Raw genomic sequence first — 21,787 nt, 5'->3', positions numbered from 1 at the left:
ATTCTAATTTTAGTACCTTTCTAATAAATTGTATTTTTGGCTCCAGCGACGAGAACGGTCAAGAGCAAGACGACGATATTATCTTCGAGGATTTCGCGCGACTGCGACTGAAGGGCGCCGACACGGACGCTTGAACACGCATGTGCACGCGACGCCGCGCTCGCCACACGCCACACAACGCTACACCACGCTGTTGCTACGTGACCGCATACCACTGTTAACGTCCTGCTAATATTTATGCGCAATAACACTGCAAGTTTAACACTCAATGGTCGGGACGACCTAATGGTAACACGAGACGCGGCTGTGAGGCGATCTGTCCGGACATTCTCTGTATAATGTACAGTGTATAATGTATCGAGAGGATTTGACTATTCACAATTCAACTAATGTAATGGAGAATTTTATATCGTATTCGATGTATATTGTATCTGAAAATTTATTTTAATAGTTTTTTATTGATCAAATTATGCGAGTACAAGTTTTTTTTCCATAGCGTGATCGGCCATCGATTTATTTGAATAGTACAATATGTTGGTAATATGCATTTAATAGTTTAAAAATAGTTTTTACCTCTGTAATGTAATTTAATTTCTGTTCGTAGTGCTGTAAGTAAATATTTCCTATTGTTGATGTTGGAATAAAATAATACGAAATATACTGGGATTATTGCCCTCGCGAGCGGGGCACGCGGCTGAAACACAAATGAGAAGTGGGTTTCCTGTCTTAGATCTAAATAGCTTCATATACTTGTAAGTACAATTCGATCGTTACGACCCGTTGTTCAGACTGTTTGAAAGTTAGACTTTAATATAGTCTAACTTTCATGTTTGAGACACTATTAGTTTCAATCCATCCGGACAACCGATCTAACGATAAATGGTACCATAGAGAGCGTTTAATTCAACAACGCCGGTGGTCGCGTGCGCTCACTCGCAGGTTTGCTATAGTCGCGTAGGTAGTCGGTGTTAACTGTACTAGTCTAGTCGCGAGGGTAGGCCCGGCGCGACGGGGTCTAAACAATTCTCTGCCTGTGGCCTTCGAGACAGAATTTAAATTCTTTAGATGGATTATAATGAATCATTAGAGATGTTTAATATTTGTTGACTATAATGTCCAGTTCACTTTAACTGATACACTATAGTAGTAGATACATATCTATTGTTTTTGATTTCCATGTGTCTATGTAAATCTGATTATGTTACTCAGAACTATAGTTCTACGTGATCTATTGAAATCATGATGGCTAGTTTCTAACATAGTCCGCACGCGTTTACATTAATATTATTAGAGATGCTTGATCCATAATTTGCACAAGGCTCTACAGTTTTTTGTGGTATCAATAATCAGTGTTTACTTGTCTGATATTTCATTCACCAACAAAGGCCAGGGAAGCAGTTGAAAAATGCAACCTTGAAGACCATACTAAGTTTCAAAGGCTGCATATTTCAGGTAGGTATTTCAGGTAGACCTAGTATGAACAGGTGGATTGGGCTCTTGATTAAGACGTCGCTGTCAAACTACACAAAATGCGTTTAAGATGTGAAGAAGCATTGCTGATTTTAATAGATTTAGGGGCTGTTTCACCATCCATTGATAAGTGTTAACTGACGGTTAAATGTGATGCCGTCTCCGTCTATTCGAACAAAACAAATAGAGACGGCATCACACCTAACCGCCAGTTAACACAGCCCCTTAATTTTAATCAACTCGCTCATTATTTCACATTACATATACTGTCTTAGACTCATCTAAACAACTCGACAAAGATACACTACAGTCTTATAGTAATTATATTTGTTGTGTCAATGTACATTTGTTTCGCTGTACAAATAGTTGTGTAAATTACGTGGCATGTTTTCTTGTTACTGAAGCTTTATATGATGCACAGTTTTTAATATGGCCGTACCTTTCGAGTTTTAAGTAACGAACGCAAAATACTGAAATATAATTCGGTTTTTATAGACTTAAATAACAGAAAAGACAGAGCGAGAGTAACTCTAGTGATAATTAAAGCCATTTTACCAGGCACAAAGGAGCTTGATACTTTGCACTAAATTATACAAAAATCACTACAAACTAGGTTTTCTTTCATAAGGGGCTGGCAACAAACTGTTGGTGGGTTGTTTGGTTCGTTTTTAGGCTACTAAACCCCCATACCCCCATTCAATTTAAATAACTCCCCAGGTTAAACATAATATGATAATTATTTTACAGACTATCAATGCATTATTACTTGGTTATGTTTTCTGTTGCTACAAAGTTGTTTTATTTATGTATTCTAATGTAAGTATTAAAATGGTTTTGTATACGTAAAGGTATAAATAGCAAGAGTAAAGTGGATTTACAGCCAAAAGGTAAAACTATTGAGGCCTATTTGGCGATCATACTAAGTACAAGTAGCCACTTTGATGTAAGTATAATGGATACGAGAGATACTCTGATATGTTTTAAATGTTTATACGGTGTCTATCTTGAAAGAATAGAGTGTAGCTCCGTATCCCATATTTAGGCAAATATTCTGAAAAAGGGCTTTTATTGCTCCAATTATTGAAGTATATGTTGTCCTTAGCGTAGGTTTTGCATTCTTGTCTTACTTTTAATGTTTTTTTTTTATCCATCTGTAGTGGATTGGAACCAATTGAAAAGCGCAGTCACATTATGTTTGTGATGTTGTCATGCCGCAATATTGATAAATTTAAGTAGTAGCTTTTACAATTATGTGAATAATTATTTCAACTAAATGACTTCTAGTTCAATATACCACTTGGCTGTAAAATATACTCACTACCATAAATCATAGTATTATTTAACCTTTTTAAATGTGATTAATTTTATATGCTACAATATAAATTTGTGAAAGTGAAGTATTTTACACTAAGATTGAATTCCATCCTGAATTATGAGACAGAATAAAAGACGAATTCCTTTGCAAAAAACATTACCTACTAGCAAATCGCACTACCACATTATTTTTTAATTTTACATCGAAAACTTTTTGATGTATACTTTTTCAATAAATATTTAACCAATACAATGGCTGTTTTACTTATTCCCAACCACATTGTACCTACTGCAAGACAAATCGAAGTTGCCTGCAAAAAAGATTGATATTCATGGCGTCACAAGCGTCACCTCACCGCGTCAGGCACTGCAGTGCGCGAGCGAGAATAAAGTGTAATGACGCATGTAAACATCACAAATATATATGTTGAAAAAAGTTTTTGGTAAAAATTAATCATTTTATACATACAAACAAACGTTTTTCTTTACTGACTGTACTTTTTGTTGACTGTACTTGTATTGTCTGTCACCCAAACTACATTTGCATACCAAATTTCAAGTCGATGCCATTAGCCGTTGAAGAGTTCTGTCCTGTGGAGACGATCCTGGCTGGACTATTGGACTACTAGATTATTGTATTGTCACGCTTTTTTTTATGGTATAGGTAGGAGTACGCTCTTTTCTTGAAAACTTGAAGGTCATATCGGTCCGGGAATACCGCAGGCGATAGTTCATTCCAGAGTTTTGCTGTGCGAGGCAGGAAATTTCTGGAAAAACGCACAGTAGAGGACCGTAGTAATAAAACAACCAACATTTTTTTTCTTTATTAAGCCCTCTAATTCTGAGAGGAAGTCTGTCTGTGCCCAGCAGTGGGACGTATATAGGCTGGGATGATGATGAAGTAACTATTCTTGCCTTTTCATTTAGTCAAAGTACAATCATTTGACGACCAGGTGGCCTAGTGGTTAGAGAACCTGACTACGAATCTTGAGGTCCCGGGTTCGATTCCCGTGTCGGGGCAGATATTTGTATAAAAAATACGAATGTTTGTTCTCGGGTCTTGGGTGTTCAATATGTATTTAAGTATGTATCTATATCTATATAATTTTATTTATCCGTTGCTTAGTACCCATAACACAAGCTAAGCTTACTTTGGGACTAGGTCAATTGGTGTGAATTGTCCCGTGATATATATTATTATTATTTATTATGCATTAGGTACCTAAGATTCCTTATTTTCAAAAGGGTGGTAATCTTTTGAAAATAAGGAATCGTTAGGTAAAAATATGGCCCTGTCCATTGGAGGACAATTTTGCCAGTGTCTAGTAGTTTTTACCCGACTGCCAGAAGGAGGGTTATGTTTTTCGAGCGTATGTATGTATGTATGTATGTATGTGGGTATGTATGTCCATTTCTTTGGTCCTCGCTGCAGCCTAGACGGCTAGACGGATTTTAACATATGAGGTATCATTGGATTCGTCATAACTGTCGGAGAGACATAGGCTATATAAAATTTCAATATGGCGTCTGCGAAAAAAAATATGGCGGAGGAATGAAAAAAAATATTTTGTATTGTAACAATATGGGTATCAAATGATAGCTAATAACTAGCCCATTCTAAATATATGGGTTATAATACTTTTAATCTACTATTTTCACAGAAATATCAAAAAAGTATAAAATAAAAAACATTAAATTTTATGTTCTAGACCACTAGACTTATTTTCTTCCTTTTAGTTTGGCAGTCGGGTTTTTTTGATTTTTTAATTGCCGTTGTACCACAATATACGTAACAAGTTCTGTGTATTGTGGTTGTACGGTAAAAAATTCTAGAAAACGAAATATGAGAGGTAATGGTGGATGAACGATGACAGCACGAATCCTCTTTCAAAAATTATTCAATCTTTACTTCAAAAATTATTACAATTGGATTATTACAATATTGTTACAATATCTCGCGCCATTTCATTGTGTTGTCGTTCCTTTTTACGCAATATCAAAATAAAATTTGTATGAAAGTATTGTCCTGTAATTAATACCTCTATTATAAAAGCGAAAACTTTGAGTATAGCGAAAGTAACTCCCAGTCTATCTATCTCACTGTTATCTCTGCACGTTTACTTGGTTGGTTGGTATGGAGATAGTTTTTTTCATCACTTAAAATTGCAGTTTCCGTGAGATAGCGGATAGCGATAAACGACTTCTGGGTAGACGGAGTCACGGTTAACTGCTTGTGTGTACATTAAATCCTTTGAGTATTTATCTAGAATTTTAGATAAATACTTAAAGTTTAAATCGCATATTTATTTTCCCAAAAACATTTTAATTAAACAAAATACGCAACAATAAATGACTATCGTCAAAATGTGACGACATATCATAAAATGTGTGCGTAAAATGGAGTATAAGTTTGACTGCTCTGCTGACTGACTGAAATTGAGGTTAGGATGTTGGAGGATTTGTTTTGTAGCGTATTTATTTTCAGAAACTAGAAAATAAATGTACTTAAAGAAACAATAATCTTTGCATTTCACAACCTTTTTATGTGGCTATGAAGGTAAGTTATCTGAATATAATCAAAATTTTAGTATTTTTTGGAATAATAGAATTACAGCTACTAAAATTTCATTGTGACTTTCTATGTAAAGAAAATACCTGAGCAAAAGCTACAAGCTTTCTCCGTTGGTTCCATGGGGGCCAGAAACCTATCAAAGAAGGAACTAGAAGAATTGAGAAAGAAGGAAGAAGAAGAAGCTGCTGCCCATGTAAGTTATTGTAGCCAAATATTTTGTAAGTAAACTAAACATGTTTTGAATAAACTAGCAAGTAAGTAAAGGTTCTCAAATTTACCCTCTATGAACATAATCATGCACTATCATAAAAAAATTATCTTAATTATGAAATGAAAAAGTGCAGTTACAATAAATGAAGAAGTTTGTAAAACTAGAACTGCATCTGTGCAATTTTATGCATTATTTGCGAAATTAATTACTTTACCGTAGGTTGGCAAATCACAAAAGTGGCAAAAAGAATGGTAAGAGTACTTAATTACAATTTTTTGTAACAGCTTGATTCATCAGCATTGCCAGATTTTTTTCAGGCATAGCATCAGTTTTAAACCTTATTAAATTGGAGGGACTTTTTTTCACTGAAAGCAGGACATAATAAAAAAAAGCATTATAATTTTTTTCATTTGACTGGATGGCAAACAAGCAAGTGGGTCTCCTGATTGTAAGAGATCACCACCGCCCATAAACATCTGCAACACCAGGGGCATTGCCAACCTAGAGGCCTAAGATGGGATACCTCACATGCCAGTAATTTCACCGGGTGTCTTACTCTCCACGCCAAAACAACAGTACAAGCACTGCTGCTTCACGGCAGGATTAGCGAGCAAGATGGTGGTAGCAATCCGGGTGGACTTTGCAGAAGGTCCTACCACCTGCAAAATAATAGGTTATGGGTGAAGACCAAAAAGTTGCATAGCGTTAAAGCTGCGTTAGCACATAGTTTTAATTTCCAATAACTTTTTCCATTGTGACACGAAAATTATCCATACAAATGTATTATTTTCGTGTCACAATGGAAAAAGTTAATGGAAATTAAAACTACATGCTAACGCAGCTTTAATGCTGTGCAACTTTTTAGTCTTCACCCTTATAAGTAGTCTTTAAACCTCTTTGAGTCCCCCGGTCCTCACTTGAGGACATAAAAAATAATAATTTGAACTTTACTTGATTGATGTTCGGTTTAAATTGTGAAAACAGAAATTCTACGTCGGGTCTCAGGATGTTAAGTATATAGTTTTTAAGTAAAGTCCTTTTCTTTTAGTTTCAAATATAATTCCCAGAAGCAGAGCTGATTCTATCCTGCACGGTACATTTAATTTTGGTAAAAATTGGGATGGCCATTTGGCCATCCAAAATTGGAATGGGATATCTGGCAACTCTGCCTTGATCAGGGACTCTTGACTTGAACATTGGGATATTTAATACAGACTAAATTAAACCCTATAATATGCTACCCAAAGTAATTTATTTCCAATAATATTGCCGACAGGTGTTCAAAGAGTTTGTGGAGACATTCCAAGAGGCACCCAGTACCACTTCAAAGGTTTGGGTAAAAGCAGGAACTTATGATGCTGGTGCCAGAAGTAAGTTTTTTTTTCTTTACCTAAACTCATACTTTTTTTTATTTTTTATTTGACTGGATGGCAAACGAGCAAGTGGGTCTCCTGATGGTAAGAGATCACCACCGCCCATAAACATCTGCAACACCAGGGGTATTGCAGATGTGTTGCCAACCTAGAGGCCTAAGATGAGATACCTCAAGTGCCAGTAATTTCGTTTGCTTACTCTCCCCGCCAAAACACAACAGTGCAAGCACTGCTGCTTCACGGCAGGATTAGCGAGCAAATGGTGGTAGCAATCCGGGCGGACCTTGCACAATTATTTCTGTCTTACAGGAATAATAAGAGTTCAGTGTTCAACAATTCTGCAGTTTTTCACTTTACTTTTTGGCTGTATTGCTATGGTAATAATGTACCTAGCTAAGCAAATTTTAAATCATGTTATTCCATCTCCATTGTTTCTTATAGTCAGATTATCATGTCTAAGGATCATTCTACTTAAAAATGCACATTTTCTTTTGCGGAAAACTTTGTTGTGACCTGTACCCCTAGTGTAAGTTTTCGGTTACAAAATACGTCTCGATCGCGTTCGCGTAAAATTTCAAACATCGCAAACGTTCCGCTAGAGGCGCTGTTCGTGTTTCTATACAAATTGAGATTTTAAACGCGAACGCGATCGAGACGTATTTTATAACCAAAAGCTTACACTAAGGGCACTGTATCAAATCAAAATGGTACATACAAGTTATAATATTTTGACATAGAACCATAACCATTTAACCAAAAGTGACAAGCAGAGTGTTTAACTTGTTAATTCCCATGAATGTAGAATCCATTCTAGACTCAACTTAACTTTCAACCCTCACCTGCAGCATGGATATAAATCTAGTATTGTTTGCGTAGAGGAAGATACCTCGGAGAGAGGCAAGCTCTACAAGCCGGTGTCCCGCTTCGACGACAAACGTGGCGCCAGCGCCGAGGAAGTGGTGCGCAGCCTTGCGCAACGCAACGACCAATCGGCGCGGCTGCGCGCCAAACAGAATAAGGATAAGAAGAAAAGCAACTTGGAACTGTTCAAAGAGGAACTGAGACAGTGAGTTTTTTTTTAATTTACATCTTGGAATATCCGTTCAATTGCAAGTAAAGCCGAGTTTAGACTTGCGATAAAAATCTACCACTAGAAACTTGTTGGCTTTACGGCCTCGCAATGTAATGCAGCTTGCACGATTTTTGTTGCAAGTCTAAACTCATTTTCTTCTGGAATGTGATCAGAATAAGGATACCAGAAACCGGTATCTGGATGGTATGGGTCTGTGGAATGGAAGTGTAAATGTGATTTGAGTCATCCATCTTTCAGAAGAGAGCGATGCGGATTTACAATTTCATCAGACGGGCCTTTGCATCCAGAGACTAGGTTTCTGCACAAGAGAGTGTAACATGTATCTGAGTTCCCACCCTGCGGATAGCCTCGTTACCATTAAATTTTTATGGTATTTTGCCGCTAAATGTCGCCCGATTTAACTACCTAGCATGCGGTAGTCAGTGGTTTAGCGCTCCGGGTTTCAGTATCGCTGAGAAGAGACGGCGAGTTAAAACCGCGCAGTTAGACTTAGTGCGTACATAGCTAACTCATAAAATGCGCAGGATTCAAGAGGAGCGTTCCGAGCGGCACAAATCAAGAATGTACTGCGCGAGCGCGGCACGGCGGTCCGCCGAGCCGGTCATCGATATGCTGGGACGTCGGCTCATACCCACGGGGCCCACGACTAATCTGTACCTTGGCAACCTAAACCATAACACAGTCCTGGTATAACTGCAACTTCACGTCGCCCCGTCATATCAGCCGTAGGCCACTGTTTGACATACCCCCCTTCCCAAGTGGCCTCGTCCACGTGAACCGGCTAATCAGGTCAGCCGCGTGGTTTTAGCGCTCCGTCCCTCTTCAAAGTATCACTTGAGAAAGAGACGGCGAGTTAAAACCGCGCAGTTAGACTTAGTGCGTACATAGCTGAACTCATAAACCCGTGCGCAGGATTCAAGAGGAGCGTTCCGAGCGGCACAAATACAAGAATGTACTGCGCGAGCGCGGCACGGCGGTCGGCGCCGAGCCGGTCATCGATATGCTGCCCGACGTCGGCTCATACGACACCGGGGACCCTAACACGACTAATCTGTACCTTGGCAACCTAAACCCTAATTAAAACTGTCACACATCATGCATAAGATTCGTCCGAATTTCTGCACAGGACGTCCATAGGCCTGCGTCGGCCCAAACGGCGCTAATCCGTCATCCAGTCCATCTGGTTGGTGGACGTCCTACGCTGCGACTTCAACGTGATCGCTATCTATTATAGAATTAGAAAACTTCAAACTCTAAAGACTCTCGATTACGAAAAGCCAGACGTTTCTTGCATCCATACGCATAATAATAAGCCAACTTAATTCTCAAATATAGTCGAGTTTAAGACTGGAGTTTTAAGGGTTCCAGTCTTTAAGCCTCGAAATGAGCGTTATCCACAACTCTAGCCTTTGCACGCAGCCTTTCAAAAGCACCGTTGACGTGCATTTTACGGGCGTTGATAGTGCGTTTTTAATTTCACAGAGCAGCAACTTGCGTGCGTCTCTAAGCTTTAAAACAGTTTCAAAAATTATATGAATTTTATTTTTTAATTGAGCACGCTATTTTGTATTTCTCGGCCAACAAACTAGAACTTATTTACGTTATTCTGTGGAGTGGTTAAAGCTTTAATTATATTCATAATCAAAATACGCGTACACTAAATGCTTATCCTCTGATTCTTATGATTTGTATGTTGTTCAGGGTTTTTACAGGTCATCATACAGGCCGAAACGTAAGTTCTTACTACTTCATATTTTTTTTGTAGATAACAGAGCAGCAGTTAATGGAGATATTCGGTCGCTACGGTCCGCTTGCTAGCATCAAGATAATGTGGCCGCGATCGGATGAGGAGAAAGCGCGCGGCCGCAACTGCGGCTTCGTTGCGTTTATGTCGCGTCGCGACGGCGAGCGCGCGCTGCGATGTATCAACGGTGAGACGGAGGGACAGCCTCTGAAGACTAATCGGACCAGTATATTTTATTACGTGGTCCTATACCCAGTTTCGATGATCGATTTGCACGTCAGGTTCGCTACAGTCCTCCAGGGTTTCCCCAGACTTCGACCTGACCAGGCATAGTTCACCTTTCGGGTCCCAGCATTGTGCTCAGAGCGTCCCTGCATTCATTGTTTGGAAACGAGACGCCTCGGGAGTGCGAGGAACGAGTGAAACTCGACTCCTCCCCGAACGCCTTTCGTTGCAATGCAGCGACATCAACATTCTAAAGAGGACTAGTGTTTGCCCGATGTTTTGATTTTGGCGAGTTTTGGCGTCAAATTGCAGTTTCGGTATTTGTAAAAAAATTGCGGAAGCTAGATCCGAAATAGTTATAAAACAATTAAGAGTCACTGGTTTCTACTTTATTCAAGTTACAAGCTATTATTGAGAGAATATAGTTGCACGTGATTGGATAGAGTTAAGTCGCTCGTGCCGATGTCAGCGGCTTGGATGGAAGCCACAGAACAAGAAGAAATAGACGAAATATATCTACTTAATCACTGTAACGCGTTTAGAAGTAGGACCTAACCAATCTAATAACAGGTCCCTATTACTATGAAGCGCAAAATTCGAACTTCGTATCTTGCCTTCCTCTAAAGCTTATATTATTTATTAATACGAGAGTGAGAGGTGCGATACGAACTTCGCTTTTCGAATTGCGTAGTAGCCCCTCCCAGGTAGTTAGTCCGTTGTTGACGTTCCCAGGCAAAGAGATAATGAGTTACGAGATGAAGCTGGGCTGGGGCAAGGCGGTGGTGATCCCGCCGGTGCCGATCTACATCCCGCCCGCCCTGCAGACGCCCAGCCAGCCGCCGCCGCCCTCCGGCCTGCCCTTCAACGCGCAGCCGCCCAGGCATAGAGCCAATAAGGTAGCTAAGTCTCTATAAGCACTTTTGTAAAATTGTAGACATCGCGTGCGTGCGTGCGTGCGTGCGTGCGTGCGTGTGTGTGTGTGTGTGTTGGTGCGTGCCGCCCATTTCCTCTTCAATTGTGTTACACTCCTTAACCATATGTATTGTGCTTTTACAGATCCCGCGCGTGCGGCCGGCCGAATACTATCCGAGTGATCCCGAAGATCGCGAAGCTTATGACGAGGTGCGAATTAACTGGCCCTTTACATAATATAATACGGCAAAACTATTCGCTTTGGTACTTGAATTGTCAAACTAAATTAATAAATCGATTTGTTTTAGATATTATCTCAATCCATCGTCAAAGTTGTAGTACCAACGGAGAGGTGAGTAGCTCATCGAGTCAAATTTATATAAAATAGCTCAATGCACGTTTGCGTGCGTGCTTGCCGTGGTATGGTATGTCTGTAAGATCGCAAATGAATACTACGATTTCTTTGCCAATTTTTTAATATTCCAAAAGTAAATTTATTGAAAATTATTATTCTTAACAAAGATTGTAGATATATGTCTCTTCAGTTTTTCTGAAAGAGCAACTTTGAGGCGATGGGACCCGTATAGTTTGTTTTGTAAATTATCACTATACATGTTCCATTTGTTGATTGCGTGGGCGTGTTGCTAAATTGAGATAGTTTTTTTGGAATCCTTTTGTATTTTTTATTTCAATTCCAAATACCAGAAAAATAAGACCAGCGCTGGGAATCGAACGTCCTCGGCATTTCGTGCCACGTGCTATACCACTACACCACCACTGGACAGTGATACACACGTTACAACAAACAAGCTGAGATATGTGGTGCATAGGAGAAATTCGTGTCTATCACTGTCCAGAGGTGGTGTAGTGGTATAGCACGGAATGCCGAGGACCTGCGTCCGATTCCCAGCGCTGGTCTTATTTTTCTATGCATCTATATTTCAGTTTGTATTTTCGATATGTTGCTAAATTGTTGAGTAAAAAATATTATTACTGTATTTCTGCAGAAACATTTTAATGCTAATCCACCGCATGGTCGAGTTCGTGATCCGAGAAGGGCCAATGTTTGAAGCGATCATAATGAACAAGGAGATGAACAATCCGTTCTTCCGGTTCCTGTTCGAGAACCAGTCGCCGGCGCACGTTTACTACCGGTGGAAGCTGTATTCGATGCTGCAGGGCGACTCGCCCAAGCAGTGGGCTTTGAACGACTTTAGGATGTTCAAAGGTTTGTACTACTCATCATCATCATCATATTAGCCGTAAGACATACACTGTTGGACTTGGCCTCCCCCACAGACTTCGGAACGACGGAAGACTTCGGAGATGGAATGGAAGCAGCTTTAACGAGGTCATCATTTTTTTTTATTCGACTGGATGGCAAACGAGCAAGTGGGTCTCCCGATGGTAAGAGACCAACCTAGAGGCCTAAGATGGGATACCTCAAGTGCCAGTAATTTCACCGGCTGTCTTACTCTCCACGTCGAAACGCAACAGTGCAAGCACTGCTGCTTCACGGCAGGATTAGCGAGCAAGATGGTGGTAGCAATCCGGGCGGACCTTGCACAAGGTCCTACCACCTGCGCCACGCTGCGCTTGCTGATCCGCGGTCTCCATTCGAGAACTTTTTGACCCCAATGATCATCCGTTTTGTTTGTACAGTCGCCATCAGATATTTCGGTGCGGCCAAGGTGGTCAAAAATATCGGCACATGCCCTCTATTATTAAGGTATTAGAGTTTATGTATCGATATTTTCGATCTCCGAAATATCTGATGGCGACTGTAGTACCATGTAGTACTAACATTTTAAGATTGGTTTTTTGGAATCTTTTTGTATTTTTTATTTCAATTCCAAATTTTTACTTTTACGGTCATCCCGTAAAACCTAAATTGAAAATACAAACTGAAATAAAGATGCACAGAAAAAACAGAAAAATAAGACCATCACTGGGAATCGAACCCAGGTCCTCGGTAATCCGTACCGCGTGCTATACCGCTACACCACTGATGGTCAACGGTACCGACACGAATTTCCCCTATGCACCTCATATCTCAGCTTGTTTGTTTCTCGAAAGTTGAAAGTTTCTCGATGAGGGCTACGGCATAGATGTCGCTAGCGTCACTGCTTAAGTGACTAAGTAAGAAACAAACAAGCTGAGATATGAGGTGCATAAGGGAAATTCGTGTCGGTACCGTTGACCATCAGTGGTGTAGCGGTATAGCACGCGGTACGGATTACCGAGGACCTGGGTTCGATTCCCAGTGATGGTCTTATTTTTCTGTTTTTTCTGTGCATCTTTATTTCAGTTTGTATTTTCAACTAACATTTTAATCAAAAGCATTGTTTGTTTAGAATTAATTTTCAGCAAAGGTGGCAGGTATTTCAAAATTGAGTGAAAGAGCCCCCCTGCGAAGTTATGTACATACTGCGCCCTCTAGTACTGTAAAATAGTAAAAAAAGGTTACTTATTGAAATTATAAAATTTCGTCTGCAGTAACGTCTTTTTGTGTTACTATAGGTTATGGGCCCAACACACTATCATTGTTACTAGAAATATGTAGAATAAGGGTATGTTTCACCAGTCATTTATACATTTTATGTGACAGATATATGTGATGCCGTCTCTGTATATTTGAGCAAAACTAACCGAGACAGCATTACAGATAACCTGTAACATTAAAATTATCAATGAGTGGTGAAACAGACCATATATTGCTAAGTGCAAAATTCGAACTTCGTATCTAGCTGTCCCGCTGACGCTTATATTATTTAACCATGCACACACATGCACACCAATGCACACCATGTACCTAACATATTTATAAGTAATACTAACAACTGATGGATCCTAGTTATCTGAATAAATACATTTTATTATTATTATTATTATTAATACGAGAGTGAGAGAAACGGTACGATACGAACTTCGCTTTTTGGATTTTGGGTCCTAAATGTCAAAATATTTATTTTATTAGGTGGTTCGGTGTGGCGGCCGCCGGTCATGAATCTTTACACAGCGGGCATGCCCGATGAATTAGTCGACGAGGACGAAACCAAAGACAACATTCGAGGCACGCTCTCTATCAAGTGAGTACTCACTCGCCTTTGGCAGCACCAGAACGGGTAAAGCGTAACTGGTAAACTCATTGATCCATCACTAACAAAAAAGAAACTTTTATATTTACTCAAACGTGGTACAAGTAGTTAAGTGATTAACAGACTGTAAACACTCACTGACCGACTGTAAAGGTTCATGTTTGGTCACAAATACCCACATCACTCAAAATCACATAAAATCGAATGCACATATTACTCAAAGTTTTGTGTTGCATATGTACAAATTGCGTAAATATTAAGAAAAAAAATTGGTTATTAGCTCCGACGTACGACTGCAATTTACGCACTAATGTTTGTGTGCATTCGTTAATACGGTATTTGACTATTTTGTATGTGTTTTAAAAATTTAAACTACACAATGCCTGTTATCGAATAGAGAAACAATTTTTAGGCTACCTTTACAAATAACAAAGTTATAAAGGTTTGAAATTCAAGATTAGACAGAGAAAGGCATACTGGCATGTGACGTCGCACGCCAGTATTAAGATATGGCAAATTCATCAGGAGTTGTGTAATACCGTATTTAATTTGGGTACCTACATATCAAATTAAATATATATATCCTAATATCCTAAAACCTATCCTACATATCCTAAAACATCTTGTTGGTACTTGTGCTGTGTGACCAGTTCCAAATCGAAACGCCTCAGGCTTAATAAAAGTAACTGGCCAACAGTCTATAGTAAGATGTCTGTCCAAAATGTCTATACTTAAATTTGTGAAAACAAAATCGAAACAACTCATTCAGCAAAAGTACCAGGGCAACAACGTATCTACAGTATGAGAAAACGTGACTAGGCCCGGCTAATTATTCCCGTCAATCTTTCATTGTTTGCAGTCAGCGCGACCGCTTAGAGGAGCTGATCCGCGGACTGACGCCGTCGCGGACCGCCATCGGCGAGGCCATGGCTTGGTGCCTCGAACATGCCGAAGCTGCAGGAGAGGTAAGCTCTGGTCTCCTACGATAGTGGCAAAATGTGGACCCACCGCACCCTTATGTATAAGAAACGATGCCGGAGTTTTGCTCATTTTTTAAAATATTTTTCTTATTTTGGAGAAGATACATATTTAAATAAAGCGGAAATTACACTTTGTTGTTCGCCTAATGCGGTCGCCGAACTTGTTTCAAACTACTTCGGCGAACGACCGCCGCCTTTACATTAGTCTGTCCGTCAACTGCGGCGGCCATATTAAGGCGGTGGCAGCTGTCGCTCGCCGAATGCGGCCGACTACCGTGTTCTTTACACTTTTGCGGTCGCCGCATGCAGCATGCGAAGATGCATACAAAGTGTAATTTCCGCATAAGCTCTAAAAATCTGTGATCTCTGTATGTTGCATATCTAGTAAATTTAAGGGTTAATTCCTTTTAGATTAAATTTCACGTGCGTAATGACAGAACATTATGGATCATTAATAATAATGTACAACATCTATGAGAATAAACAATTTATTCGTTCATTAAGGAACATTTTTGTACATTACATGGCAAAGTCCAGTCAATAAAAAAAAAATTTTTTACAGGTGACGCAGTGCTTGGCAGAATCTCTAGCAGGAGAACACACGGCGCCGCATAAGCGCGTAGCCCGGCTATACCTACTGTCGGATATACTGCACAATGCTGGAGCCAAGCTCACTAACGCCAGTGCTTTCAGGAGCGCGTAAGTTAACAATAAACCCTGAACCTGACTATGAAGCTTGAGGTCCTGGGTTCGAACAGATATTTGTGTGAATAACACGAATGTTGTTCTCGGGTCTTGGATGTTTAATATGTATTAAGTATGTATTTTCTATATAAGTATGTTTATCCGTTGCCTAGTATCCATAGTACAAGCTTTGCTTAGTTTAATTGGTGTCAAGTGTCGCATGATATTTATTTATTTATTTATTTATTAATATTACAAAATTAATGATTACAATAGACAGGGATGTTTACGTCTGTTTTTTAACTTCGACTTTGTTCTTTTTACTTTGTCAGCATCCAATCCCGGTTGCTGGAAATAATGCGCGACTGCCACACGGCGTGGACGGCGATGCCGTCGCGTCTGCAGCAGGAGGGCTTCCGCGCGCGCGTCACGCGCATACTGCAGGCCTGGGCCGACTGGGCCGTCTACCCCACGGACTTGCTACGGGCCGCCAGCGACGCGCTATGTGGCCGCGCGCCCCGCGACAAGGTCAGTCCGACACACTGTACACGTCGCACTTGCCCGGCCGTGTAAGGCTGCCTGTCCACTGGATAAAAATCTACCAATAGAATTGCGTAAAATCTCTCATTCTCGGTGGACAGGAGTTGATAAGTAGCTTAAAAAATCATGTTCGTAATTCCAGTACCGCCCTTGTGACATACAACGTTTTTTATCACATTGTCGATAACCCCCCGCAGACTCGTAAAAAAAAGCCCTTCGGTTTTATTTAGGGGGATGCAACCAAGTTAGCCTGCATGTTACAACACTTATTAACCTGTCCTCTCCCAGAGGCACAAATTTGTGCCCAAATTCCTTTGATCCTGTTATCCAGAGAGATGACAGATTAAGAGCAAGTGTGATGAAAAAAATGTCAAGTGACACTGTCGCGTGTCACGTTCCAGGAGGAGGAGGAGGACATCGACGGCGTGTCGGAGGCGGAGGCGGGGTCGGGCGCGTCGTCGCCCGCGTCCACGGGCTCGTGGGGCGGCGGCGGCGCGGGCCCGCTGGACGGCGCCGCGCTGCGCCGCCTCGCCGCCACGAGACACCCGCCGCCGCCGCCGCCGCCCGACATCGACGGCGTGCCAGGTATTAAACAGACGACAAAAAAATTATCTGGAAATCGTTCCAGAGGCGCCACGTAATGCCGACGTGACACGATTTTCAGCTGTGTTTTGCCGACTGTGGCGTTCAAAACGACCAACCTAACATCATGATCATAATCCCGGCCTGTACACGTTCCACTGCTGGGCACAGAGCTATCAGAAAGAGAGCGCTTGGACCGTAGTTCCCACGCGGGACAAGTGCAAATAAGGTACTTCATTGAATTGCTTCGCAGGTTTGTGCTGGTGTTTTTCTTTACCGTTTAGGTCGTGGTAAATTTCAAATGTAATTTCACACATGAATTTAGAAAAACTCAGAGGTCTGAGCCGGGGTTTGAACCTACGATTCTCGGCTTGAGAGGTCAAATCACTAGGCCACTTGAGGTTTGTGGATTTTCGTGCGGCGTTCGAGAGCAATACGGTATTTGACAAGTCCCAAATTTGACATATCCTTTAAATGACTATAAAAATATAGATAAACAGTGAATGTTTAGTGAAGGAAAAAAAGTGTTGCAGCTGTAACAGAGAACGGCTTCATTTTACTGGTGGTGCTGCCTGTAAAATAAACAATGACATGCAGGTTAAGAAAAAATTATATTCTCGAAATTTTACATTTCACTTAAAAATAATAAACAGTAATCATCTCTTAAGTATACATAGCGACCGTGACAAAGAAACAAAACAAATACTGCAACAAATTCAAAATTAACAACGTAAACCTACGTGTCGTGTCACCAGTGGACGAGGACATCGACGGCGTCCCGCTGGAGGCGCCGCGGCCGGCGGGCGGCTTCGTGCCGTCCCGCTGGGAGCGCGTGGAGCCCGCGGCGGAAGCCTGGCAACCCGAGCCGCCCGCGCCGCCCGACCCGAGCCGCCGGCGCCGCCCGCGCTCAACGAGAGGTAATTCATGTCATCAAATATTAATTTAATATTCGCTGTATCGTAATCCAAACTATTGAAATACTAAGGGGCTGTTTCACCATCCATTGATTAGTGTTAACTGGCGGTTAGGTGTGATGCCGTCTCTATTTGTTTTGTTCGAACAGACGGAGACGGCATCACATTTAACCGTCGGTTAACACTAATCAATGGATGGTGAAACAGCCCCTTACTGAATCAAAATGTTCAATACATTAGAATATCAGGACGCCCACTGCTATAGAAATGTTTATTGTAATATAACGTCCGTTAGAAGAAGTGGTGCCGTGTGGCAGAGCAGACCTGTTGGTGAGGTGGACGTTTTAACAGTATTGAAGTTTCACTCAATAGAGCAAACGTTTAAGTCAGCGCTTCTTAACCTCGGGTGTGCGACCCAAATTCGGCGTGGGTGGTATTAGGGGATGGATCGCAGGGATTCTCTGATAAGAGCATCGCCAAAAATATGTCATTATTTTTTCATATTTTACTTTGAGGTAAATTTTTGCGGTATTTTAGGGTTTAAGTGGACATTTCACCAAAGTCGACACTGAATAATTTGTTCGTAGAACCCATTTAACCCTCCATTTAACTATCCACCCTCGCCTACTTCGTCATTCACGTAACTAACTACGCTGTGTTTCCAGCAGCAGCGCCAGCGTCAGCGTGTCGCTGCCGGAGGAGCTGTCGCTGAAGCGAGAGACGCTGCGCGAGATAGAGGTGCGCGTGCTGAAGTACGCCGACGAGCTGGAGGCCGGCCTGCGCGCGAGACGCGCCGCCCTCACCACGCACCAGCAGCTACAGCACTACAGGCGGAAGCTCATCAAGAAGGTACCCCGTACACAGTGGCGTAGCGTACTGGCGGCGGGGGCGGGGGCGGGGGGCGGTCCGCCCCGGCCGCCAATTTTGAGGGGGCGGCAAAATTCCATAATAAATATATTATGTCTTTAAGTATGTATGTATCTATATAAGTATGTTTATCCTTTGCCTAGTATCCATAGTACAAGCTTTGCTTAGTTTGGGACTAGGTCAATTGGTGTGAAGTGTCCCATGATATTTATTATTATTTATTTATTTATTATTATTAAATAGATAAAAACTACTGAATAATATCTAGATAATAATATACCTATTTCACAATTTTTTCGCACCTACGATTCGTATACGAAAACTGTCTTTTTGATTGCGATCACAAGCGTCAGAAACGTTAGGCAATACGGCCTCAGTGTTCACGACTCGCATCGCGCCTTGTCTCGCTGCGCTCGCTCGAGGTTTTTGGGCACGTGTCACTGATCACTTTGATGAGCATTTAAACATTTAAAAAGGCGTGACCTGCGATTCGTCATCTCCATTTCTTCAGGGATGCTTACTTATACTTGGTATAAAGTAATACATTGTTAATTGTCGCAGGCGTCCCGTGAAGCGAAGGTGGCGGTCGAGGTGGCGTTGGAGTCACCATCGCCGAGGCGGCGACCTTCGCCAGAAGACGACACCTACTCGTAAGTTTGCACCGTCCAAATTATATAAAAAGAGCCAGAAAAGATAACTAAAAAATCTTTGAAGCGTATTGAGATTTTAGCTGGATATTGGTCACTGAAAATACAATAACCTTTGAGTTCTAGGCTCCTTTGTTTCAAATAATATTATCAACGCCGATTAAGATAAAAATACAAAAATATAGTCTTAAATTTTGGACTGATCCGGGACAAAGCATGCGAAAGGTGGATCATTTCGGTGGAACATTTTTCTTGCCAAATGATCGATAATATTACATATCGGTAAAGTGTCGGTTTCTGTCCCAGTACCCTACAACTAGGTCTGTATTTTTGTGTTAAATATCAGAAAGGAAGCATAACCAAAGTTTTTACGCTGCCTCAAATACCTACTGTAAGATGTGTAGCAGCTCTCCCAATAAATTTATTTATTTTCCAGAACTACGTCGAAAAAATCAAAAAAATCTCGCGAGCCGTCTTTGTCGCCGCCCTTGAAAAGGTCACGACATAGGTACGCATCACTTGTTTCTTTTCTTTATTAACTTAAAAAATCATATAAAAAATAAAATTTGACTATGGAAGCTTTGTTGCTGCGAATTTTCGGTACTCTGAATAAACATATTTCTCTCATACGTCGACATGATTTTCCCTAACGATTTGTTTCCCTGATTTAATTATATTATAATAAAAACAATTTCTAACACGCATTAATGCTTTGTATTGGCTTAAAATGCTTTTCTAAAAAGTGCCGTGATGGCCTAGTGGTTTGACCTGTGGCCTTTAAGGCAGAGGGTCGTGGTTTCAAATCCATGCTTGCACATTGTACCTGCACCTGAGTTTTTCTAAAGTCATGTGCGAAATTACATTCAAAGTTTTCCACGAGCTTCACGGTGAATGAACACATCGCGAGGAAACCTGAACAAACCTGCGAAGCAATTTAACGGTGTTTGAAGTTCCCAATCTGCACTGGGCCCGCCTGGGAAATATGGCCTAACCCTTCTTATTCTCAGGGAGGCCTATGCCCAGTGGGACGTATTGGCATAGGCTGGGATCATGATTATGAAGACATTCCTAAAGATTCGTTTATTATTTGCATCAGTGACCGCAAATCCCGATCCAGATCGCGCGAAAGAGAACGAGACAGCGAGCGTTCACGCGACAGGGACCGCGAACGGGAGCGCGAGCGCGAAAGGGACAGACGCCGCCGCTCGCCGGCCACGCCCCCCGGTCACCATCATCGCAAACACAGCAAGCACTCCAAGTATAAGTACTAGATTATGTGACGATTGGTAATTTACTACAGCCTTTCCAATCTTGAATGACGGTCTTACAAACGGATCCCTTCAAAAACAATGCATTATATAATTTATTCTACTATGCGATTCAAATGCTATTACGAAGGGATTTACTCAAACTTCATTCGCTCAAATGTCAATTTTCCAGTTGCCAGCTGTGTAAATGTGCAATTTCTTGAAATATAAGATATTTGTAGCAGATTTTTTTAAGGAGAGATCGGAGTGGGGTGAATTCATTAGAATGAATAAAAAACTTATTTATTAAAATCGCACATTTTCATTTAGTTAAATCCCTGCGTCCTCACATCCTTTAAATGGCATTTATGGCGCAATTTTATTTTCACAAAATTAAAGTTCATCCAAAAAACGTGGCCAATACGTAAAACAAAAGGCAAAAGTTACAAGAATGTTGTAAACCGGTAACATTATACCGACCAGCGTATAAAGTGGTCTGTAAATCCCATCCTAAAATCAGTTGAATCGCATAGGAATAGTCTTGGTCGTTAATATTCGGAGAATTTTTTCCCACGCCAAACGACACCGTAAATTTCTTTTGCTTTAATAAATATTTTGGCGGATAACTGAAGCAAAGTGTAGCAAACGTAATCGATAAATTACGTTGACTGTCCGCACTAGTTAGTTTTCCATCTCGTTTGTCTTAATTACATCCCAATAAATTAAAAAGATATAGCAAGGATAATGTTTGTGCTCCCGCGCTAGCCGTTCAAGTTGGAAAGGCTGGGGCTATAGATGCCGATACATAGGATTACGATTTAAATTAAGTTGCTATTAGGGAGGCGGCAAGAAATGATTTATTTTCTTAAGATAACTGTAAATAGTTTGGTTTAAATCGTGAGAAAGATATGATGTATTCGTAGGGCTTGTACACCGGGTGACAATTTGTCTCCGAAGAAAGATAAAACTAGTAATATAATTTGCATTGTACAAAATTAAAAGGTGTAAAGGCCCGTTGGCATGTTTGGTAAATTGACCTTTATATTTGGAATAAATGGAGATAATTGAATGTGAATAGTATAGTGATACTTCTGTGTTAATTGGACCTAAGTTTACACCAGATGTATAAAGTATTTTGTTTCGTTTAATCTTTTCAACGCCAAACCTAATACAATAGTAAAGTTAGTTTCAAACTTTTGCCATTGTGTGAAGATCACTTAATATTGTCATTGGCTTTGAAAAGTATAAAACTATATAATTTTTAATCTTGTACTGTACTGTACAAGTTTCATGAACTGAATGAATTAAAAAACA

The 21,787-nt window shown here is 40.7% G+C and overlaps 2 protein-coding genes across 4 annotated transcripts in view; both read left to right on the top strand.

Annotated features, from left to right (window-relative positions):
* Positions 1 to 3,037, top strand: part of krz (beta-arrestin protein kurtz) — a 58,147-nt gene extending 55,110 nt beyond the window's left edge. For all 3 annotated transcript variants that reach the window (XM_074102395.1, XM_074102396.1, XM_074102397.1), the window contains one exon: positions 47 to 3,037. In XM_074102395.1, coding sequence (XP_073958496.1) covers positions 47 to 134 — 88 coding nt within the window. In that variant the 3' untranslated portion in view covers positions 135 to 3,037. The remainder of the gene's footprint in view (positions 1 to 46) is intronic.
* Positions 3,038 to 5,188: 2,151 nt separating this feature from the next.
* On the top strand, positions 5,189 to 21,762 carry LOC141438186 (U2 snRNP-associated SURP motif-containing protein). The gene is given in 21 exon segments (XM_074101937.1): positions 5,189 to 5,341; positions 5,433 to 5,549; positions 6,844 to 6,937; positions 7,817 to 8,006; positions 8,946 to 9,110; positions 9,798 to 9,964; positions 10,735 to 10,898; positions 11,059 to 11,124; positions 11,223 to 11,266; positions 11,922 to 12,142; positions 13,892 to 14,003; positions 14,872 to 14,977; positions 15,555 to 15,691; positions 16,009 to 16,204; positions 16,618 to 16,801; positions 17,554 to 17,703; positions 18,378 to 18,395; positions 18,398 to 18,561; positions 19,141 to 19,229; positions 19,663 to 19,734; positions 20,323 to 21,762. Coding segments are annotated over 21 exon segments (2,637 nt in total). The 5' UTR covers positions 5,189 to 5,335; the 3' UTR covers positions 20,498 to 21,762.
* The last annotated feature ends 25 nt before the right edge of the window (positions 21,763 to 21,787 follow it).

Source organism: Choristoneura fumiferana, chromosome 18, assembly GCF_025370935.1.
Source record: "Choristoneura fumiferana chromosome 18, NRCan_CFum_1, whole genome shotgun sequence".
Classification (NCBI taxonomy): domain Eukaryota; kingdom Metazoa; phylum Arthropoda; class Insecta; order Lepidoptera; family Tortricidae; genus Choristoneura; species Choristoneura fumiferana.
Note: the sequence above shows the minus strand (reverse complement) of the source record. Positions and strands in the feature narration are given on the sequence as shown.